General features: G+C 41.7%; 1 protein-coding gene across 6 annotated transcripts in view; it reads right to left on the bottom strand.

The window, feature by feature from the left end:
• SMARCAL1 (SWI/SNF related, matrix associated, actin dependent regulator of chromatin, subfamily a like 1) overlaps nucleotides 1-25,100 on the bottom strand; it is a 73,924-nt gene that overhangs the window by 16,956 nt on the left and 31,868 nt on the right. For all 6 annotated transcript variants that reach the window (XR_002733357.2, XM_023220646.2, XM_023220638.2 and 3 more), the window contains 4 exons: nucleotides 21,479-21,619; nucleotides 17,434-17,652; nucleotides 9,720-9,790; nucleotides 6,088-6,190 (listed from right to left, as the gene is read on the bottom strand). Coding sequence is in view for 5 of the 6 variants with exons in the window: in XM_023220646.2 (XP_023076414.2) it covers nucleotides 6,088-6,190; nucleotides 9,720-9,790; nucleotides 17,434-17,652; nucleotides 21,479-21,619 (534 nt within the window). In the remaining variant the exon portion in view is untranslated. The remainder of the gene's footprint in view (nucleotides 1-6,087; nucleotides 6,191-9,719; nucleotides 9,791-17,433; nucleotides 17,653-21,478; nucleotides 21,620-25,100) is intronic.

Here is a 25,100-nt window from a genome sequence, read left to right as displayed (position 1 = left end):
ATTTTCTCCTTTTTTTTTGCCGAGAAGTAGCCCACAGTATGGATATACCACAGTTTCAGCATCCATCTGTTGAAGGACATCTGAGTTGATTCCAATTTGGGGCTACTACAAATGAAGCTGCTATGAACATTTGTGTACAGGTTTTTCTGTTAACCTAAGTTTTCATTTCCCAGAGAAAAATGCTCAAAAGTCAATTGTTGTGCTGTATGGTAATGCATGTTTAGTTTAGCTATTTTCTTTCTTTCTTTTTTTTTTTTTTCCCCTGAGACGGAGTCTTGCTCTGTCACCCAGGCTGGAGTGCTGTGGCCGGATCTCAGCTCACTGCAAGCTCCGCCTCCCGGGTTCACGCCATTCTCCTGCCTCAGCCTCCCAGTAGCTGGGACTACAGGCGCCACCACCTTGCCCGGCTAGTTTTTTTTGTAGTTTTTAGTAGAGACGGGGTTTCACCGTGTTGGCCAGGATGGTCTCGATCTCCTGACCTCGTGATCCGCCCGTCTCAGCCTCCCAAAGTGCTGGGATTACAGGCTTAAGCCACCGCGCCCAGCTCTAGCTATTTTCTTTTAAATGGCATTTATTTATTCTTGGTAGTGATAAACATGATAAGGAAAATAAAAACATTTAGCAATCTAAGCAATCTACTTTTCCCTCTTTTTTTGATGTGTATGGTATATATATCTTTTAAATAAAAAGTTTTATATCCTGTTTTCCCCCAATAAAACGTATTGTAAGTAAAACTGTATTATTAAGCGTTCTAAAATATCATTTTTAATGGCCCTATAAGATGTCATTATGCAGCAACAACATAATTTAACCATTCTATTTCTGCAGATTTAGGGTTCTCTAATTTTTCCTAAAAGGATATGTTGGTAAATGTCCATCAACAGGTGAACAGACGATGTACAATGGGATGCTATTCAGCACTAAAAGGGAGTGAATATCTGCAGGTCTAGATAACCAAACAAGAAAAAAAAAAAAAAAAAAAAAGGAAAACCAAGGATTGAACACTAAAAAGAAGTGAGACACACAACACGGATAAATCGCAAAAAAAAAAAAAAAAAAAGTACATCCTGAATGTCCTTTTCTCCACATTTATATTCCCTAGTCATATAAAATTCTACAAAACTGCAAACAAATCCGCAGTGACAGACAGTAGACCAGAGTTTGCTTGGGGATGGGAGGGTGAGGGAAGGGGCAGGAGGGAGTGATTACAAAGGGACACGAGAAAACTCTGGGGGTGGGGGCAGCAGGTGGCAGATATGTTTTCTATCTTGATTCTTATAAAATTATACATATTATGTGCAGTTTACTGCATGTCAATTATACCTCAACAATGCTATTAAAATGGAAGGTTTTTAAGAGGGTGCCAATTTTTGGTGATTTTCTTAGACTGGACTACAAATCAAAGTACAATAGCAAGAAGAAAAAACGTAATTTAAGGCTCTTGGTATTATTGCCAAATTGCTTTCCAAATTAACTAATGTATTAGCATGTCCATCTTGGTGCACTTTCATTAACAGTGAGCCCCGCACATTTTTAAAATCTCTGCTGACTTGATGGGGTGAAAAAAAAAAAAAAATCTTTTTCTCACTAACTTGATTACTAGTGAAATTGAGTGTTTTCGCATTGTTTAATTGGCCATCGGTGTCATTTCTTTGATGAACTATCTATTTATGCAGGTTGCCCATTTTTTTTTTTCCTACTGGGAGTTAGGAAATACCTTTACATGTAAAAACTATTATTTGTATGTCACAGAGGTGGCTAATAGTTTCCCTAGCTTATTTCCTTCTATTAATTTTCTGTTGTTTTCTAAATGCTCCTTTATTTTTAAAAACATGTAATTTTTCTTATTATAAAAAGAATACACACTCATTGCAAAAATGTAGAAAACCTAAAAAGATAATGACGACTACTTAGAGATAATCATCATTAACGTACTGGTATATATTCATCAGGCTTTTTTCTATGCATGACTATTTTATTTATTTTATTTTTGAGACAGTCTTGTCTGCCACCCAGGCTGGAGTGCAGTGGCAGATCTCGACTCACTGCAGCCGCTGCCTCCCAGGTTCAAGCAATTTTCGTGTCTCAGCCTCCCAACTAGCTGGGATTACAGGCATGCACCACCACGCCCAGCTACTTTTTGTATTTTTAGTAGAGTTGGGGTTCTGTCATGTTGTCCAGGCTGGTCTAGAATTCCTAACCTCAGGTGATCTGCCCGCCTCAGTCTCCCAAAGTGCTGGGATTACAGGCGTGAGCTAATGTGCCCAGATAACATGACAATTTTTTAAAATTATTATACATACAATAGCTTTTTGTCCAAGTATGGACATCTTCTGATAGCAATATCTACTAACCAGATACCAAGAGCTTCAATTTTGGAACTTCTTCAGGTTCTTACAGTGTTCAGTGATGTCCAAAGTTAGGAACCACTGGTCAACATTATATTTTATGGCTGAATGGACTATAATTTATTTAATAGTATATCTGTTGATAAAAACTTAGATTTCCAATTATTGAATATTATAAACAGCATGAAATATTCTCATTTATAAATCTGACTAGTCTGATGATTTCCTTAGGATAAATTCCAAAAGTGAAATTTGAAAAACTGAGTGCACACCTTAAGTTACTGCCAAATTGCTCTCCAAAAATGTAACAAATGTACAAGAGAATCATAACCACTGTGGGCCGGGCATGGTGGCTCACGCCTATAATCTTAGCACTTTGGGAGGCCGAGGTGGGTGGATCACCTGGGGCCAAGAGTTTGAGACCAGCCTGACCAACACAGTGAAACCCTGTCTCTACTAAAAATACAAAGATTAACTGCACATGGTAGCAGGCACCTGTAGTCCCAGCTACTCGGGAGGCTGAGGCAGGAGAATTGCTTGAAGCCAGGAGGTGAAGGTTGCAGTAAGCCGAGATTGCACCACAGCATTGCAGCCTGAGCGACAGAGCAAAAACTCCACCTCAAAAAAAAAAAAAAAAAATTTAACCACTATATGTACGTGTCACAGAAAAAATCCATCTGTTTAGGTAATTCGAATCAGTTTTTCCTTTGTAATTTCCTTGTTTTTATGCTTAGAAAGTCATTTCTCCACCCAGTGATCAGCTATTGTTCATTGGTATTTTCTTCTAATACTTCACGGTTTCAAGGATCTTTGATTCACCTGGGATTTAATATAGTAAACAGTGAGGTAAAGTTTCATCTACCCTCCCCACCCCCCAATTATTCAGGCAATTACCCAAACTTTGTTGAAGAAATTGAAAACGGACTTGTGACATTTCCTTGATCATGTATTTGCTTCCCATTTATGGTAAAGGGCTATCTATTCTCTTCCACCCATCTGGCCATCTCTCTGGGGCCAGCATGGCTGACTTTTAATTATTGGTGTTTTATAATACATTTTAATATTTAATATCTGAAGGGTCAAGTCTTCCAACATTGCTCTTCTTTTTCATAGTTGCTTGGATATCTTTTTTTTTTTTTTTTTTTTTTTTGAGATGTTCTTGAGAATAACAGTATAAAGTTCCCTTTAAAAAAATCCACCTGGAGGCTGGATACAGTGGCTAATGCCTGTAATCCCAGCACTTTGGTAGGCCGAGGCAAAAGAATTGCTTGAGCCCAGTTGTAGACCAGCCTGGGCAACATGGCAAGACCCCATCTCTACAGAAAAATTTTAAAATTTGCGAGGCGTGGTGGTATATTCCTGAGGTCCCAGCTACTGGGGAGGCTCAGGCAGGAGGATCACTTGAGCCTAGGAGGTTGAGGCTTCAGTGAGCAGTGTTCGTGCCACTGAACTCCAGTGTGCGAGATAGAGTGAGACTCTGCCTCAAAAAAAAAAAAAAAAAAAGAAAGAAAGAAAAAAGAAAAAAAAAAGATCTAGTTGGAGTTTTTATTAGAATTAAATTAAACCAGCTGGGCCTGGTGGCTCACACCTGTAATCTCAGCATTTTGAGAGGCTGAAGCGGGTGGATCACTTGAGGCCAGGAGTTCAAGACCAACCTGGCCAACATGGTGAAACCCCCGTCTCTGCTAAAAAAATTTAAAAAAAAAATTAGCTGGGCATGGTGGTGTGCACCAGTAATCCCAGCTATTCACAAGCCTGAGGCACGAGAATCTCTTTAACTCAGGAGGCAGAGGCTGTAGTGAGCTGAGATGAAGCCACTGCACTCCAGCCTGGACAATGGAGCGAGAGCCCCTCCCCAACAAAAGAAATTTAAAAGATAAAAAGATAACTGATAAAACATTAATATCCAGAATTTATAAAGAATTTTCCTAGATCAATAAGAAAAAAACAATCCAACAGAAAAACAGGCAAAGGATACAAACAGAATATTCACAGGAGACAGCTAAAATGGCCATAAATAAATAAATAAATAAATAACATCATACACATTTTACTGGTAGTCAGGGAAATGCAAATTAGAGCAAGAATGAGATGATATTTCATATCTCTGGATTGGCAAAATTAAAAAGTCGGATAATACCAGTGTTAATGGGCACACAGAACAACAGGGACCCTTATATGTTGTTAGTGAGATTATAAATGTGAATGGTCACCTTGGAGAACAATTTGACATCACTTAGTATGAAGATGAGCCTATTTAATAACCATGCAAGAGCATACCGAATATGCCTCCCCTACACAAAGCACATACACAAGGCATAAAGAAATGCATAGATACAAACATACACCTACTATAATATTCACACAACAGCAACTATCAGCAGGAGAATGGATAAACTGCAGTATAGCTATCCAATGAGATACAATTCCACAGTTACAGTGAATGAACTATACGTGTAATGTAGCATAAAGAAATCTCAAAAACAATGCTGAGAAAAAAGCAAGTTGCAGGATAATTACACCCTGCTGTCATTTATTTTAAATTTTAAAAAATAGGCAAAAAGGAGACTATAAATTGCTAGAGGATACATACTCCTAGAATAAAGTATGACAACATGGAGGGCAAGGATACCCATTACCTTCATAATAGTGATGTTATTGCTGGAGAGATGGAAGGGGAATAGAGTTAGAATACTGAGGGGACCTAAGTATTTTATTACTACAAAAATAAATCTTCACGCCGGGTGTGGTGGCTCATGCCTGTAATCCAAGCACTTTGGGAGGCCGAGGCAGGCAGATCACTTGAGGCCAGGAGTTCAAGACCAGTCTGGGCAACATGGTGAAACCCCGTCTCTACTAAAAATACAAAAATTAGGCAAGGTCCCAGCTACTTGGGAGGCTGAGGCACGAGAATCACTTGAACCTGAGAAGCGGAGGATACAGTGAGCTGAGATCCTGCCACCACTGCACTCCACTGTGGGCAACACAGCAAGACTCTGCCTCAAAATAAAAAAACTAAAAAAACCTTGAAATAAATACAGTGAAACTTTTCATTTATTAAATCTGGGTGGGAGATACATGGGTGTTTGTTGTATATTTCTCTGTATCCTTAATACATATATATTATTATATAATATTCAAATACTATATAAATATAAATGATGAAGGAAGACAAAGAGCAATTTACTGCCTTAAATTTAACGAAAATGAAAAGGGGATGAAATGTGTTCAGTTTTCATAAACATCCTTGGAAATCCTTCTAGATCCCTTTCGTTCAATTCCAAGAGAGCCATAAAACTCTCTTCTAACGTCTGCACACTGCCACGTGCAATTAATAAAAGTGCTTTGACAGTGCTGAGGAGGAATGAAAGGAAGGAAAAGAGGAAAACATTCACATAAATAAATACTTGTCTCCATACAAAAGGACAATTTTGCTATCTCCTCTCTTGCCAACTTTGTAATTATTTATGCAGAATAATGAATAGCCCCTGGGAGATGTTCCTAAAGCAAGACTCCTGGGATATCTATTTGGAGCATGGAGGAGGTTAAAATGACAGGGCTGGGGAAACATTCTGACCCCACTGTGGTTCTACAAACAAGAAGAACTGTTCTTCAGAAAGTCTTCAGCAATGCTTCCGGAAGCCATTGGTCTCACTTTGCTTGGATCTGATCTAAGCCTGCCCGGAACAACTTGGGATATGGCAAAAGCAGCCCATGGTGAATTTCAGAGGGAGCTCACCTTTCTCTCAAGCTCCTGCGTAATTGCATCCAGGACCACCTTATGGTGTGCAAACACTAGAAACTTCTCTCTTCCACTTTCCAGTAGGTCCAAGATATATTCACTGCATTTGACAATGACAACAAAACAGATTAAACATATACTTCTTATGTTTTATGTGTCTCTGGTATGTTACTGAAACATTCTTATAGGATCACAGAAGATGATCAACAGTTTTCACTTTACCTCCGACTATCATTATAATGTGTTTTATATACAAATTAGAGTGTCCTCTGTAGATCTGAAAGTTCTTAGGGAGGGGACTAAGGAATTATTGACAGTACACAAATTTCTAGAAGCTAAACATTGAGACATACACAATACTAAAGAGACATTCCGGGAAGGATCTCCAGCTCCTCCCACTTTAGACCTCAAATAATAGGGCCAGTAGTTAAGTCAGTAGTAAATAAATTCTCTTCCAAGGCAGAGGACTATGGAGAGAAGGATCTCATTTGTTCGGCCTCCCTTTAATTTACTTCTCTGTTCCATCCACTGTGTTTTTTCTTAGCTTCCCACCATTTTTTTTTTTTTTTTTTTCTGAGACTGAGGTTTCGCTCTGTCGCCCAGGCTGGAGTGCAGTGCTGAAATCTCGGCTCACTGCAACCTTCACCTCCCAGGTTCAAGCAACTCTCTTGCCTCAGCCTCCTGAGTAGCTGGGATTATGGGCACCACCATGCCCAGCTAACTTTTGTATTTTTAGTAGAGATGGGGTTTTACCATGTTGGCCAGGCTGGTCTCAAACTCCTGACCTCAAGCGATTTGCCCGCCTCGGTCTCCCAAAGTGCTGGGATTACAGGCATGAGCCACTGCACCTGGTAAGCTTCCCACCTCTTATCTTTCGCTTGGCCTTAAGGTGGCTACCCTCAGGGAGCAGTGCAGTGGAAAGTCACCAGGTTAAGAGACCCTGGCTGGGTCCCCCTCTCCCCTGGTAGCTCCCTGAAGAGGGATCACAATTCCAAAGAGGTAAGCCCAGTACTGGCAAGTGATCTCCTTCACTGAAGCCATCACCAGCCATGGGTGCATATAGGGGGGGAACAGACTCTGCCTTCATTAAAGAAGGATATGTCTCAGGTCGGGGAAGGGTATGTGGACTGCCCTGTAAACATCCAAGAGTCATTTCAAACAACACTATGACTGACCAGGGCACCAGATTTGAGTTCAATTTGTGAACTGTTCATACCAATAGAATTTACTTTAATTATTTTGAGAGACATAAAATTTGCCATGATATAAGCAAAAAAGTTTATGGCTACAGCATCAAAAAGTCACAAGGCCACAAAATCCACTTGGTGAGCTCATAAAAACCACAGGCCCCAATTTTCCTAATGCCTCTATCCCCTCTATATCTCATACACAGCTTTGTTGTTCTATAACCTTCTACAAGTTCCTAGGCTTGAAATATCTGCCTACCACAACAACCTTGGCTTTTTTATTAAAAGATGCCCATTAAAATGAAAAAACAAACAACAGCAAAAAAGAAAAGAAAAACAACTAGCTGAGGAAATTGGGGTTTTGAAGACGTACAATCTAATTTCCACTTACTAGCTGTGTGACTCTGAGGTCCAGAGAGTCACAGATTTACTCAATGTCTGCATTTTTAAAAATGGAGCCAGTGTGACTTTGTGATCGCACAAAGATGCTGTAAATGTGAAATGAGTTCGCAGGTGTAAAAAATGTTTGGAAACTACAAAGTACTATACAATTTATTGTATATAGAATTTTGAGAAAGTATATATAAGGTATGACCAAAGTTTGTTTATGAGGTGGTAGAAAGACTTAAAATTTCTAAGGTAAATGGGTGGCTCTGGGCGCAGTATCTGAAGAGAGAGGCACCCGGTGGACTCTGAATTTTGCTATCTCCTCTCTTGCCAACTTTGTAATTATTTATGGAGAGATGGAAGGGGAATAGAGTTAGAATACTGAGGGGACCTAAGTATTTTATTACTACAAAAATAAATCTTCACGCCGGGTGTGGTGGCTCATGCCTGTAATCCAAGCACTTTGGGAGGCCGAGGCAGGCAGATCACTTGAGGCCAGGAGTTCAAGACCAGTCTGGGCAACATGGTGAAACCCCATCTCTACTAAAAATACAAAAATTAGGCAAGGTCCCAGCTACTTGGGAGGCTCCTGAGCTGAGGGAGCAAGGGAGAAATGCACACCCTTGCCATCTGTTATTCCACAGCACGTGAGAAATGGGTCGGCGGGGGCCACTCAGATATGTTTCTGGGAGAAAAGTTTCCAGGCCATAAAAACCACATCTGGAGTTCATTAGCTCCGTAACAGTGTCATAAATGAAAAGGGCAGTGCCCAGGAGGTGAAAGGCAGAGGCCAGCACTGGGCAGTCTTTCCAGGGAGCATTGCAGATGGAGTGGTGTGGGGAACTCTCTTGCCTCAGTGGAGGGTGTGGAGAGGTAGGTGGGCCAAGTACAAGGGTGGGGAAGATATGTTTCCTAATGTATCCCCAGATCTCAGTCCCCACAGCCAGTCTGGCATCACTCAGCCCTACGGAATCCATTCTCATTGTAATTTCATCAGCTGGACCATTATCCTGCCAGAGCATCACATGAATGTTAAACAAAAAAAAAAGTCAGGCAAACTGCACATCATTAGAATTGCCAGGTTCCTACCCCAGTGATATTTAAATAGGAGTGGGTTTTTCTTTAAGAAAGGCATACAATTGAGGATGCTGTCATGAATAATTCTAAGAGTAGAAATTATTACTTTCGCTTAGTTTATGAGGTGGAAATAGAATTAAGCATGACAATGCCCATATCTTTTGAACAAACTTTGACATTTATCTTTTTATTTAGGTTAGTAATGGATGACAATCCCTGACTCTGGGGAAGACCCAAGTATCCCCATAAGGCAGCTTTTCCTTCTCATTTTTTTTCCCCTAAAGGCAAATATGATCCCAGTTCTCCCAGAAAAACTCTCCCTTTTAGCGTTGGGGACAACCGCACCCTCCTAGGGCTCCCAGCCTACTTGGCTCAAGACAGGATCTCTTAGGAACCCAGGTGCATCCTAGTAGTAGCTCCAGTTACTGGCCAATTTACACCTTGTGGGTAATTAAGGGCATGGTGCCCTAAACTTTTACTTTTTTCATTTTTCCCTCGAGACAGGGTTTCAGTCTCTTGCTTAGGCTGGAGTACAGTGGCACCATCGTAGCTCACTGCAGTCTCAACCGTCCTCCCTCCCAAGCAATCCTCCCTCCTCAGCCTCCCGAGTAGTTGGGACCACAGGTGTATGCCACCATGCCCAGCTAATTCTGTTCATTTTTTTGTAGAGATGGGGCCTCACTATGTTGTCCAGGCTGGTCTCAAACTCCTGAACTCAAGTAATCCTCCCACCTTGTCCTCCCAAAGTGCTGGGATTACAGGCATAAACCTGGCCCCTAAATTTTATTTTCAAGGCAGCTATGATTCGACTCTCTGATCATCTGTTTTATTTTTTCCTTCCTCAATAAAAGGCACATTTAATCATCTCTGGTCATTTCTTAGCAGTAAAATCATTCAGGCAGGCTAAAGTAATAAGTTTTTTTTTTTCTTTTAAAGATGAGAGAGGGAGAGAGAGGTCGATGCTTAGTGACCACTTACATGACAGATGGGATTTTAGCTTCAGCCGTTCTGTTGAAGAAGAGAATGAGGGCATCTTTCTGCTGCTGTTTCTGTTGAAAGAGAAGTTAAGAATGTTAAGTGCCCCAGTCTGAGACTCTGGGATGAGTGGATCTAATTATTGCTCCTATGTGTTTTACAAATCTCAACCACCCGTCACCAGAGTTAGGAGACCCCGGTGAGACAATAATTCCCCTTTCACTTTCGCCAAATCAGAAGAATTGTCTGGGTCTGGTTTTGTCCTCAGAGACAGCATTAGAGCTACTCTGCCATTGTCCAAGAACTGTTGCAAGAATCCAAGAGGCAAGAAACATAAAAGCTCTTTGGAAAAGCATTTCAGGTAGGCATTTCACCATACACACCAAGCCCATGTGACCCACTGAAATGTGGCCTTGGTTAAGCATACCTATTTACCACAGCCTGGTGACAACTTAGATGTGACATTTCCCCAACTTGCTTTTTGCTTCCCTCTTTTCTTCTGCCAAGCTGTGACTACCTGACTTACAGAGCTTACCTCTGTCCAAGACTTACTTAATCAATTCCAATGGACCATGACTAGTCTATTTTACTATCACTTTATTTTACCTTATTTTTTATTTTTTTGAGATGAAGTCTCGCTCTGTCTTGCCCAGGCTGGAGTGCAGTGGCGCGATCTCGGCTCACTGCAGCCTCTGCCTCCCAGGTTCAAGCGATTTTCCTGTCTCAGCCTCCAAGTAGCTGGGACTACAGGCACGTGCCACCATGCCCAGCTAATTTTGTATTTTTAGTAGAGACAGGGTTTCGCCATGTTGGCCAGGCTGGTCTCCAACTCCTGACCTCTGGTGATCTACTCACCTCGGCCTCCCAAAGTGCTGGGATTACAGGTGTGAGTCATTGTGCCTGGTCTATTTTAGTATCATTTTAAAACCATTATTCAGATGTTCTTGGTCTACCTCCCCCATAAGGTTATTAACTTCCCAGAAGAAGAAACGGTGTTTTCTTTAGGGTTTACATTTAAGTGACTCCTAATAAAGACTGCTAACACAGGAGATGCTCAAATCGTTTCATAATAATGTGAGATCACATTTACTATTGCTCTGGCCTCCCAGAGATCATATTCTTACCATCATCGGTAAGAGTGTCCCCCCAAAATTCATAATCTGAAACTTAATTTCCAGTGCAGTGGTGGTAGGAAGTGGGGCATCTGGGAGATGCTTAGGTCATGAGGACAGAGAGCCTGTTTGTTACTTCCACCCTCTTTGAAACAGAGACTGGGCCCGCACTAGACACTGAATCTGCTGGCCACTTGACCTTGAACTTCGCAGCCCCTAAAACTGTGAGCAGTATGTTTCTGTTTATAGATGACTCAGTCTAAAGTATTTTGTTACAGCACAAATGGACCAAGACAGGTGGCCATCTCCTTCCACCAGCAAGCACGGTTTTACAGGTGGACCCTCTTCTTGTGCCTGGCCTCTGTAAGATCTGACTGACAGGACAGCTTCCCCAGGGAACAAAGACATGATTCAACAGCAATAACATCTATAGCCTTGAACTTGTCATTCTTGAGATCTCAATAACTCAGGAAAGCAACCACAGCCAGACTGTACCTAAAACTAACAACCATGGATGGAGGAAAAAGCTGTCTGGTTAAAACAGCTTCTTGGCTTTGGGGTTGTTTTTATTGTTTTTGAGACAGGGTCTTGCTCTGCCACCCAGGCTGGACACGATCATGGCTCACTGCAGCCTCAGCCTCTTGGGCTGATCCTCCCACATCAGCCTCCCAAGTAACTGGGACTAAAGGTGTGCACCACCACACCAGCTTTTTAAAAATTTGTTTGTAGAGACAGGATCTCACTATGTTTTTCAGATTGGTCTCAAACTCTTGGGCTCAAGTAATCCTCCCATCTCGGCCTCTTACAAGTGCTGGGATTATAGGCATGAGCCACTGCACCTGGCCAGCTTCTTAGCTTTGAATGATGTCTTTCCTCTAGGATTTTACCAGCAAAAAGAAAGATGCTGAGGAACCACAGGAAGCTGTGGGGTCACTGATTTAGACCATAGATCCCTTTCATATCCTACATGTGTCTTGGCAGTGGCAGCCACCTATCCTATTTTATATCAGGCTCTGGAAACATACACAACTTTTCACCTGTGGCTAGTGAGCTCAGATTTCATGAAATCCATTTATGGACCTCTAAGGGCCCCCAGCAGCAGGCTAGTCCTCCAACCCAATGCAGTTTCTAGTAGCCAAAGGGGCAGGGCAGGCTTACATATGATGCCCTCACTCGCAGCATGTGTGCCTCCATCAGACTGTACCCCATTCGGTCCCCCTCTACAGTTTTACTCCTGTGTCCTTCAGAGACAGCCTACCCCTCTCACCCACACTCACTCATGCCACACTCCCTAATAAGAAAGAAAGAGCGCAAAACAAACAGATGGAAAACTGCCGAGAAGCACTTTCAGGAATCTTGCCCTAACATTTAGCACCTAGAGTTGATGAGAGTGTGAAGAAACAAACACTATTATACATGACTGGTGGGATGGTACACTGGGCTAGCCCTTTTGGGAATGATACAGCAAAACGGACCAACCCCCTTTAAAATATGCCAAAACCCCATCATCCAGCAACTTACTCCTTAAAAATGATTCTCATTATAAAATCACATGTGCACAAATTTCTATGTAAGCTACTTTTTCAGTACAGTATTACTCAGAATAGTGAGCAATTGAAAATAACTTAAAGGCCCAACAAAAACGATCCACGGAATTATAGCCATGTGAGAAAACACTACGCAGTCTTTAAATGTAACGGTTTTGTTGTTGTTGTTGTTGTTGTTTTTTCTGAGACAAGGTCTCTCTCTGTCAGACTGGAACGCAGTGGCACAATCACAGCTCACCTCAGCCCCAAACTCCCAGGCTCAGGTGATCCTCCCACCTCAACCCCCTACCCGAGTAGCTGGGACTTCCCACCTCAGCCTCCCACCAGAGTAGCTGGGACTACAGGTACACACTACCACGTCCAGCTAATTTTTTTGTATTTTTTGTAGAGACAGGGTTTTGCCATGTTGTCCAGGCTGGTATCAATCTCGTGGGTTCAAGTGATCCTCCTGCCTCGGCCTCCCAAAATGTTGGGATTACAGGAGTGAGCCAGCGCACCTGGCTAAATATTATGTTTTAAGAGAATATTTAACAACATGGAAAAGTCTTCATAAGTCAGTAACCTGTTTTCCTTCCCACTTGACGTGTTTGTATGATCCCAGTTCTGCTTTTAAAATATACGTATTGCTTATTGCATATATAAAATATATTTTATATATATTTATATGCAGATATACAAAATATATCTTAAAGCAACATATACACACATAATTATAGAAAAATACTCAAATTATATATGCCAAAATTATGGTTGTATAAAAGATGATTCTTTTTTATAGTATAGTAATAAAAATAACAACTAACTCTCATATACCACTTATTATGGGTCAAGCAGTGTTCTAAGAACTAAGCATGCATTAACTCATTTAATAATTAGCATTGCTATAAGGGAGGCACTATTATCACCACTGCACAGATTAGGAAACTGAGGCAAAAAAAGTCAAGTGAGTATACTTGTCACACTGCTACTAAATGGTAGAACCAGAATTTGTAGCACTTAAAAGTGCAGGCTCTGAGGCTCAAATACCTGGGCTGATGGTGAGAATTTAATGACCCAATACACGTAAAGCACCATGCCCAGCACATAGCAAGTATTCAATAAATGTTACTGATTTTAAGTATTTTTCTTTATTTTTCAGATTTTATACAATGGATATCTATTGTATTAATACTTTTAATGTGGGAGAATTCAAAAGCTTTAGCTTTAAAAAAAACTCCCCCAAACTATGCAGACATAATACTCTCTATTCATGATCTTACTTCTTTTGCCAGCCACTGGCCAGGAAATTTTAAATAACCTGCAATCTTTGTTCCTGACTAGACCTTAATTAAATTAGATCCAATGGAGTTTTTAAATTTTTCTACATCGGATATTTGAGTGGATTATCAAATGGCAAGGGTGAACTGATATTGTCACCAGGAAATCTGTATGGACTTGTTCCATTTCTCTGCTCCTGGTCTTGAGGACGAAAAAATGGCTTTAGACAAAAGATGACCACAGTCAGCTTTCCTTAGCCTGCGAAGCGAAATCCATTATTTCAGCTGAAAAAATGAGAAAAGGCTTTCATTATACATTACATTCTATAAATTGGCTCCTTCACCTCGGCTCCTGTGATATAAAGTTTTTTAAGAAATGTATTCTTCCAGATGGAAAGGTGTGAAGGAACAAAGAAAGAATCAATTCTCGACAGGCAGGTCAGCAGTGCTTGGCTGGAGTCACCATGATTTGCAAAACTGCAAGGAAACTTGGGACTAAAAAGTAACTTAAAAAACTGGGGGCAGTGGAGAGAGGGGACTTTCTTTTTTTTTTTTTTTTTGAGACGGAGTCCAGCTCTGTCGCCCAGGCTGGAGTGTAGTGGCCGGATCTCAGCTCACTGCAAGCTCTGCCTCCCGGGTTTACGCCATTCTCCTGCCTCAGCCTCCCCAGCAGCTGGGACCACAGGCGCCCGCCACCTCGCCCGGCTAGTTTTTTTTTTTGTATTTTTTAGTAGAAATGGGGTTTCACCGTGTTAGCCAGGTTGGTCTCGATCTCCTGACTTCGCGATCCGCCTGTCTCGGCCTCCCAAAGTGCTGGGATTACAGGCTTGAGCCACCGCGCCCGGCCGACAGAGGGGACTTTCTATAGATCTATAGGGCCTCCTTATTCGACTAAAACCATAAAAAAAAAACAAAAAACATAATTCCCCATTTTAACCCTTCCAACTCAGGATTTCATAGCTGGCCAGGGTTTGGAAGACATGCCTGTGGTCATGTAGTCCAGCCTCCAGCTGATGCTGACTCTTTCCTGAAGTAAGTTACAGCAATGCTCCTGATTAGATCCATGGTTTAGAAATGCACCAAATCAATGGCTTTAGAAATCCAAAGCTTCTGATGGCCCGAAGCACAAAGCACATACATCTGTTTTCTACTTGGATTTTCCATTATAAAAATGGATTTATATTAAGACACAAAAAGGCAGCAAGTTCTTAAGGAATTATTATCTGAAAGAATGTAGTGACTGGCTTCAGCCATCACACGGAAGGTAATCTGTACCAACTCAATTTCTATCTTTCAGGGATGCACATTTAATTTTCCTAAGACTCCAAGGAAGCAGACAGCAACTCCCCAGTGCTGAACTGAGAAGAGCTCTGGGCTCTTTCTCAGCTGGATTCTTGAAGAGTGATGCTGCAATTTAGGCTTCATTTTCATCATCTGCAAAATGGAGTTAAGACTGCAGTGTTTACAAAGCAAGGAGGATAATCACTCAACAGGGAGGATTCTAGGCAACCGGCACTACTCTTATGTACTTTTTTTTTTTTTTTCTTTTTTTGAGAAAGAGTCTCACTGTCGCCCAGGCTGGAGTGCAGTGGCGCGATCTCGGCTCACTGCAAGCTCTGCCTCCCAGGTTCATGCCATTCTCCTGCCTCAGCCTCCCGAGTAACTGGGACCACAGGCACCCGCCACCACACCCGGCTAATTTTTTGTAGTTTTAGTAGAGACAGAGTTTCACCGTGTTAGCCAGGATGGTCTCGATCTCCTGACCTTGTGATCTGCCCACCTCAGCCTCCCAAAGTGCTGGGACTACAGGCGTGAGCCACCGCGCCGGGCCCCTTATGTACTTTTCCACAACCAAAAGGGAGTTGTGGCTCCATTTCTAAGCAAGAAAATATGAAAATATCCCCCAAAATACCGGATTTGTATAGCTACCTAAAGTTATGAAACACCTAACATTCCTAAGTTAATTTCATAGCATCACCAACAAGCTCAGAAATCAAACTTTCAGGTGGCATCTGAAACCATCTTTGAAAAGAGCCACTCCCTTTACTTGAAGAACTATAGAAGTTGGCAGAAGTTTACAAAATGCTTTCAAATCTTGTTGCACTAAGTACAAAATTTCTACTGCTTTTCTTTTTTTTTCTTTTTGGCCATACTACACAATTCACAGTTGTGTTTTAACAAGCTAATGTGCTTTTCCTCCTTAATTCAAATGCCCACTAATTGCTTCTTCAGGTGTCTACCTTGGCTGTTCTGGAACTGGTTCAGGAGCTGAACCAGGTATTGGTGAGGGTGTTCTCTGGGGAATCTCATGAAACACTAACAGACTTACTTCCATCTCACACACACAAGGAACAACTTCGCTGGCAAAAAAAAAAAACATAACATTTTATAAATATTTAGATCTTTGCATCTAAAAATATTGCATGTCTCAATTTTTCCATTTATACATTTGCTATACCAGTTCATTTGTTTTGTCTGGTAGAGTTCACCAGTAGACAAAAGTTATTGTTTAAGAAAAAGTTATAAGAAAAAACTTCAAATTGAGAAAAAATATTCTACTCATTGCATTTTTATCTCTAAAAATAAACAAAAGACCACCAAGATTGATTTTAGTGACAAAGCTTCCTGGTTTTACTCATGGTTCCACTGAAATATAACACTGGTCTATACGTTCACATCAATGTTGTTTAACTTTGTTTGAAAACTCCACAGTAAAGAGATGATGCCTGCTCACTTACTCCAGACCATCCAGATTATTACATATAATACAGCATAAATTCAATACAGCTTGACATTTTGCCAGTGCATCCTCTATCCTGCCGTTTCTTCAAAGTTATCAATGAATCTTGCTCATCACATGGTAAAATAACATGAAAAACAGGCATTCTGTCTCTTGTCATTCTTACTTATTTTGTAACTTCCCAGAAGGCTGAGATCTATGTCTAAATATCTTTATATGGGGTAATATCAAGCCCAGCGAATGCTTCATGATGTTGAAAAATATCAATGACTGTTATTTTCTTGGTAATGCAAATTATAAGGTTTTATCTAAGAGGACAGAAACAGAGCTGGTGGAGATTATAGCACTTAGCACAGTATGACACTAAAGACAGAAATAAAATAAAAGTGTTTGAAAAGATAAAACCATCATAGTGAAAAGAGTCCTAAAATATAGGGGCAAGAGGCTTGGTTCCAACCTCAGCTCTGCGGTGGAGCAGCTGAGAGACCCTGGCAAACTGCAATCTCTGTGAGCCTCAGTTTCCCTCTCTGTAAAAGGGGGATGCCAACTTCCTGCTAACCATAAATGCCTGTAATAGGGATTTAAAAGGTTAGGAGGATTTGAAAACTCTATTTTGTTATATGAACGTTGACTTATTATTTTGACTAACACAAATGACACAGTATGGTTAAAGGATTAACATATGTATCAAATATGTTAGGACTAATTTTCTAACAACTGTTACTAGACTGAGGCATTCTCAAAATATAGTGGACATAATTTCCACATTCTTTGAGGGATTCGGAATATTGATCACCACCCTGCTGTTGCCTGTGCTTATCTTTATGGCCATCCATCAACAGCGATTTATACAAGTATAAAACCACAAATTAATAAGGGATTTTTCAAAACTGACTTAGGTATGCTGAGGAATGAAATGGACTTGCTCTTCTTGTTTAGAGAAGAGGGAAAAGGTTACAGAAAGGAAAGCTGAGAGAACGCCGGGTCATTTTCAAGGGCCCCTCATGGAAAGGAATGCCTAGACACGTCTGCTTCCAAATCCGTCTCCAGCCCTGGACTCACAGTTTTGTCCTTGGTGGTCATTTCCATGGCTGCAGCATCCAGGGCAGCTCTGGTCCTGGCATTGATCCGTCCTGGGGCAATCACCACTATCTTGCGCTGCTTGGCAGGCAGCTGGGAAAGGACGTCAGACTTGAGGCGCCGCAGCATGACCGCTTCCTCCAGCAGAAGCTTCAGCTCTCCCAGGTTGGAGGAACCTGAGTAGTCCCACCCCCAAGGCATCTGCAGAGAACAAGACAGCGATAGCCCCGTGAGGCTCCTTTCAGGCCCAGTCCAACAGGGATGTGGGATCCTAGGAGGTCCCTCTTCTCACAACCACCCCTGGCTTAGCTCAGAGAATTTCAAGTGACTTATAAGGACAAATAAACCCCCAGTAAAACAAATGAGAAACGGAAAGGAAAAGAGAGAAAAAGTCAGGAATGCAGTGAGCAAAAACCACCTATCACGGCATTCTACCATTTGGCAGTGAGCTTTCTTTTCCAGCAGCAAATGCCAGAAGTCAAGCAATTGGATGTCCATTTTATTAAAAAACAAACAAAAAACTCGGCTTGTCAGACTATTCCTGTACACTAAATACTAAATCTTCCCTATGGCTTATCCTACAGAGTCTGTTGCACAATGTAATAAAATAATGTCAGTAACATCTTTATTTGATGAGACTTACGGGGATTTTAAAAACTGTTGTTCCTCAGTATGGACTACACCAGCACAAACAAGTACAATATAACAAAAGTAACTGCAGTGTTGTTGTTGATGGCAGCTGGGGTTGGCAGGAGGAGGCCACCACATAGGCTTCTGGCAGTCTGGCTGAGTGTCTAGGCAGTCCTTCATAAACATGGCCCCCCTTGCTGAGTAGCTCATGGGAGGCAGTGAGCTCAAATGTCCATTACCTGTCACACAGCTAGAGAAGACGTTACTGGCCAGGCACAGTGGCTCACACCTGTAATCCCAACACTCTGGGAGGCGAAGGCAGGCAGATCACTTGAGGTCAGGAGTTCGAGACCATCCTGGCCAACATGGCAAAACCCTATCTCTACTAAAAATACAAAAATTAGCTGGCGCGGCAGCATGCGCCTGTAATCCCAGCTACTGGGGAGGCTGAGGCAGGAGAATTGCTTGAATCTGGGAGGCAGAGGTTGCAGTGAGCTGAGATGGCGTCACTGCACTCCAATGTGGGCAACAGACCAAGACTCTGTCTCAAAAAAAAAAAAAAAAAAAGAAGCCATTACCATTAAATACCCTATCCTTCACCAACAATCTTACTGGAAATGGAACTGATTTCTACAATCTTGTAGAAAATCAGGGAGCTAGTGTGCCCGCTACTTTGTATTTTAAGGAGCTCATCTCCCCTCCTAGCTGATGAGCTAGTTACCTGAGGGTAGGGGCTAGGCTTTTCCATTATAGAGGGCTAGAGAGCCTAGCATAATAGTGGAGACAGAATAGGTGTCTCATAAACCTTTGCTAAATTGAGAGAAGAGATGGTCAAAGGTGGAGGAATAAAATGTTGTAAAGCTGTTTCTTCTTTTTAAAAAATACTCTGAAATCAACTGCAAATTCTCAGCAATGCCTTCGGACAGTTAGTGGTTTGCAAATGAGCTCAGCATGAAGTTCTCTTTTCAGTGGTTTCTTAATGCATGAAGCTGGCAAAAAAAAAAAAAAAAGCAGCCCTGGCTTCTGGGTTGCATTAAATAAAAACCATGCTGAGAACAAGTGGATATCATAATTAATTTGGATATTGCTATGGCTTAAATGTGTCTCCCAAATTTCACATGTTAGAAAAGTAATCCCCAAATTCATATGTTGATTGAACGTGGGGCCTTTGGGAGGTAATTAGGATTAGATAAGGTCATCATGGTGAGTCCCCCATGGTGGGACTGGTAGCTTTATAAGAAAAGGACCAGAGACCTGAGCTGATACACATGCTCTTGCTCTCTTCTCCATATGATGCCTTCTGCCATGTCATAAATACGAAGCAGCAAGAAGGCCCTCACTAGATGCCAGTGCCATGCTCTTGAACTTCCCAGTCTCCAGAACCATGAGCTAAATAAACCTCTATTCATTATAAGTTACTTAGTCTGTGGTATTTAGTTACAGCAACAGAAAACAGACTAAGACAGATATCATGCTCCTAGGTTCTAATACTGTTAGCTCTTAATCTTGTAGGTTAAAACTTAGTAATACCAAATAATTTGTTACTTTTTCTTTCTTTTTTTTTTGAGACAGAGTCTTACTCTGTCACCCAGGCTGGAGTGCAGTGGCATGATCTTGGCTCACTGCAACCTCCGCCTCCTGGGTTCAAGCGATTCTTGTGCCTCAGCCTCCAGAGCAGCTGGGACTACAGGTGTGTACCACTGCATGTGGCAAAGATTTTAAACTGGACTTTGGGATAGTCACAATCCAACAAGTTTTTATTGAAAAATTACCACATACCAGGCACTGGGCTAGGTTGAAAGAAGGATGTGAAGATGAGGAGGAAGGCATTCTTTGCTGTACTGGGGAGGTGTATCGAGAAGGCAGGAAAAGGAGAATTCAAAGTTAATGCCTTAGTTTCTGGCAGGAGAAACTACTGAGGAGATGCTGGCCTAAGATTGGGAACATAGGAAGGGACAGTTTGGGGAGGAAAGGCAATGAATTTTATCTTCAGCCCCTTTCATTCACTAGGTTCTAATACTGTTAGCTCTTAATCTTGTAGGTTAAAACGTAGTAATACCAAATAATTTGTTACTTTTTCTTTCTTTTTTTTTTTTTGAGACAGAGTCTTACTCTGTCACCCAGGCTGGAGTGCAGTGAATAATGAACATTATTATGCCATGGGCCCAGATAGTCAAGAAAGAGAAGATCCTTTTTAGAAAGTGGACTGTTTGCAAATAGGACAGAAATCCAAATCATACATGAAGAGTTTTGAGGCACCATGAAAACTATATAGCATCAATCTAATCTGGATTGATCTACAGGGAAAATGAATTAAATATATGATTAAAGAAGTATATGGCTTTTAAACACATTTAACAATTGGGAAATTTCCTGCCTCAATAACCAGCTAAAAATAGTTTGCAATTAACTATTCTAAGCACTACAATTTACATTATAAGTACTTTGTTTGAATGTAAGTGGATATTTTTAAAGTACTTGAAAACTCTTTTTCTTCTTTTAAAAATTTAAAAAATAAGGCAGACACTCTTATTTATATCATGTATTTGCACAGCAAGGCTTTTCCCTCATAGATGGGTGGTCCCCTCATAGATGGCTTGTAGGATAAGTTGCAGCCATTTCTCCAAAGTGTCAATACATTTGTGGCTGATCACAAAACAAGAATCCCTAAGGTCTGAATTAATGTGGTTTTAAAAACAAAGATTCCATGGCAATGCATTTGTGTTTAAAGGGCTTCCTTGCCATTTTGGGAGAGCATTTTTGCGGTGCTGGCTATAGGTCCTGAGGTGCCTGCTCCACTGGCATTGCACTCACAGAGCCTATCCAAGGCAGTTTGGGATCAGACTCCCCAGTCTACCTTTATCTTTTTTTTTTTTTTTTCTTTTGGCACAGGAAAGAATTTCCCATCTTTACTTCATATTCTTCCCATGCCAGGAGGAAGCCCTTACCCCATCACCTACTTCTTCCCTCTGCCTGGGGCCTCAGCCTCACTCCTAGCTCACGTCAGTGCCAGCATCTTCTCCAGGGCCAGCACTTGACATGGACTTTCCTTTTATAGCTCCAGCAGTGTGCCTCATGCAGAGCTGTGACCCTGGGCAAGAGGGCAGCCGGCTCTCAGAGCTCCACACACCTATACATCAGCCACTGGTCCCTTTACTGGAAAACGATGACTTGGGATCACCATAACCATTAAAACTAGACTTAAAGGGTAAGATGACCATTTTCCTCTTACCACTGAGGACATTCCAAAGCCATAGTAAGAAACAGAAGGACTGAAATCCATTTCCTTGGCCAGTGCTCTTCTGATCACATCATGGCCAGAGAGAAGGAAGAGAAAGGTAAGTGTCAAAATCAGGGTGAGAAATGGGTGGGCTGGGAGGGAAGAGATAATAAATACCCGCTTGGCATCACAGTAGCGAAGTCCAAAGGCATGAAACTGGGGGAAGAACGTTGGCTTGACTGCGATGATCTGCGTGTAGAGTTCTGCGGGCCGGGACATGGCTGGTGTGCCCGACAACAGGATCACCCTCTTGGCAACCTAACAGACAAACAGCCAAAGGTGCTCTGAACACAGGGAGGAGCACACAGGAAATGTTCAAAATGCCCCAGTGATGGAGGAGCTGGATGCCCAGGGTGTTGCAAGAACCTAAAGGCATTGCCAATGCAAGCAGTTAGATGGCATCTCCTTTTCTTTAAATCCTCCCTGCCTGACCTCTGCTGAGCTCTATCCTAGTACTTAACATATTACATTGAATTATAACTTTTCTGTCTCCCTTGTTAGATTGCAAGCCTCCTGAGATAAGGACTGGGCTGTATTCACCTTTATTTTCTGTGGCATATGCCTGACACCAAGTAACCAATAAATGTTCACTGTATGCTGCAAAAAAATTCACAAGGAAGCTAATTAGTATCCTAGGGAACACAGAGTAAACTCAAAGATTCCAGCATTGGACAGGAAGTGGGAGAAGACAGTGGCAGGTCTGAATTTCCTCCAGAGTGAATCTGTGACATGCAAGTTGAACTTAGATAATGACAATTACAATCAGCCCTCTCCCATTCCCAAGAGGAAGTGTCAGGGGTTGCCAATGTATACGTCTCCATGTGACTTTCTTTAAAGGAAAATAAGGCCTTTACTAACTCAGCTTCACAATGCTTCAAGCCTACCCTGACTCAGGCTCATTTTGCAGTTATTAATAACAAGAAGGCCGGGCGCGGTGGCTCAAGCCTGTAATCCCAGCACTTTGGGAGGCCGAGACGGGCGGATCACGAGGTCAGGAGATCGAGACCATCCTGGCTAACACGGTGAAACCCCGTCTCTACTAAAAAATACAAAAAACTAGCCGGGCGAGGTTGGCGGGCGCCTGTAGTCCCAACTACTCGGGAGGCTGAGGCAGGAGAATGGCGTAAATCCGGGAGGTGGAGCTTGCAGTGAGCTGAGATCCGGCCACTGCACTCCAGCCTGGGTGACAGAGCGAGACTCCGTCTCAAAAAAAAAAAAAAAAAAAAAAAATAACAAGAACCTTAAAAGGTGATACTTGGTTCCATTCTCCCTAAACTCAGCCCAGATCTGCAGCAGCCTGCTTAGCATGGGCAAGATGGGAAAAAATAGTTGGTCAACAGCAATGACAGATTCCAAGTTCCTCACTACCAAGACACCAACCTGACCCATGGGGATTAGACCTAAAGATCCCACTTCCTATTATTAAGATGGGAAAGATGGTAAGAAAAAAAAAAAAAAAGGAGACACTTCCTACTGTGTTAGAACATAGAATCACTACAAATTACTGGAGGTAAAATTCACTTCAGCTCTGGGAAGGGACCCTACCATGGAGCTCAGTTGTCTAGAAACAGCTTGTTAACCACTGTAACCTTGAGTTAATGACAGTAATACAAGGCAATTCCATGTAATAAATCACCTAGGACAATAAATTATGTTTACAGATGGATACACTGCCTCATAAAAAAAATAAAGGTGCAACAGTGAAAAGAAAAATCATTCTTTATAAATATACAATATATACAATTATCAAAACGCATTTGTGCCCTCACAGCAGTCGCCAATATCTAATTCCATTATGATGGGAGAGCTATGAATGTCTCCAGCTATAATTTTCCACAGTTCAATTACCTAGGCCTTCTAATTTCCTGCACGGTTTAAGGCAGACTCATTAAAATAACAATGAGCTGACGTTGGTAGCATCTCTTGCCTTGGCTTTAAGATCATTTCAATGAAAAAGGGAAAATGAAAAGTTTTATCAATAAGAGAAAATCTCCTCATCACCCCAAACCTATTCTTCATGTCGCTGTGCTGGCCTGGGGATGGAGCCAGGGCAAAAACAGTTCATGGATCAGATGATGGAAATTAACTCCGGGGTCTTCTGTCAGATATTTATAGGATATAGTTAGTATTGAATCGCTTCTCCTATACACTCCCCAGACTAGAGAGTGATGGGAGCATTGCAAAGGGGTGTTTGTGGGCCTCAAAAAGGCAGAGGCAGCATTACAAAAAAAGAAAAAGACCAGCTTTGAAAAGAACCCAGAATGGCATCTCGTCTGTAATGGCGTGATTTGGCCTGCTCCCTGCTCAGTCCCCAACATGTGTGTATGTCATCACTATCACCCATAAGGGCTTTAACACATGCCCAGCTGCAAAGGTGTCATATGTCACCCTCTACTTCTGAAAACTCCCAAATCTAGGAAAACATAAATCTATAAAACTACAGAAATCAACACTAAATTGAACAGTTTACAGTGAACTCCCATGGCTAAGGGAGAAAAGCAACACCTGATTAATCTACGATAGAACAATGTAAAAAAATACTTTCTGTGTGGTGTTAAAAAGATAATGTGATTCACATGTGCAGACACTGTTGGGGTCAGATGACCCTCAAAGACAGGCTTCGTTTCTTCATGGGCTGGGGGTGGGAAAGTCCTGCAGAATAGATTGAGTTAGTGTATATATAATTCGCCACAGAGAGTTCAATGTAGTAATTGAAAGTGGATAAACTATACATAGTTGTAAAATTAAGAGCTGGCTGGGCATGGTGGCTCACGCCTGTAGTCCCAGCACTTTGGGAGGCTGAGGCAGGCAGATCACTTGAGGTCAGGAGTTCGAGACAAGCCTGGCCAACATGGTGAAACCCTGCCTCTACTAAAAATACAAAATTAGCCAGGTGCAGTGGTGCACACCTGTAATCCCACTACTTGGGAGGCTGAGGCAGGAGAATCGCTTGAGCAGGGGAGGCAGAGGTTGCAGTGAGCTGAGATCATGCCATTGTACTCCAGCCTGGGTGACAAGAATGAAACTCCGTCTCAAAAAAATATAAAATAAAATTAAGAGCCAAGAGAATGTACTACTGTAGAGAAAAGAGCTGAAGTCTTAAGTTTATATAAGAAGCAGTTCAGAAATTCTTCATCACTTTATGTTATCTCTTTTTTTTTTTCCCAACTGAGCCAGTAACTCACTTTACTGAATTATTCTGATGGGCTGTAATATATTTCACCAAAACCCCAGACTAGGAAAACAAAGCTCAGTCTAGTCTTATAACCAGAATTATTCCTAATGGTACCCTAAATAAATTTACACAATACCATATATTCAATGTAGAAATAAGACATGAAGAAGGCAGGTAACATCAAAGAGAAGGTCAAGTCCACACTGCTGGAAAGTCCATACTCAGTAACCCTGATGTGGCAGAGACATTGAAGCTGTGTTTTAATTAGTTCAGAGGTCATTATACAATCTTCAAAAATAAGGATAGTGGCAAGCACAGTCTGGGGACAAGTGACCAAAAGTACACAGATCAAGAATAAATGTGGGATCACAGTCACCATCCAAGGAGCAACAAAAGAGACACCTGTAGTTAAATCGAAAGTCTAAGAGCAAAAGGAAAAGCTCAACGTTCAGGAGAAACCCAGTGCTTGGAGTCAGGGAAGGAGACCGCAGGTGTATTCTTTACTCCTGAGTGGTGCCCCCCAAAACAAACCAGGACAAACCAAGAAAACAGCATAATTATGGC

The sequence above is a fragment of the Piliocolobus tephrosceles genome, chromosome 11 (assembly GCF_002776525.5).
Source record: "Piliocolobus tephrosceles isolate RC106 chromosome 11, ASM277652v3, whole genome shotgun sequence".
In the NCBI taxonomy this organism is placed as follows: Eukaryota; Metazoa; Chordata; class Mammalia; order Primates; family Cercopithecidae; genus Piliocolobus; species Piliocolobus tephrosceles.
The sequence above is the reverse complement of the archived record's forward strand: the minus strand, read 5'-3'. Positions and strand labels throughout refer to the sequence as shown.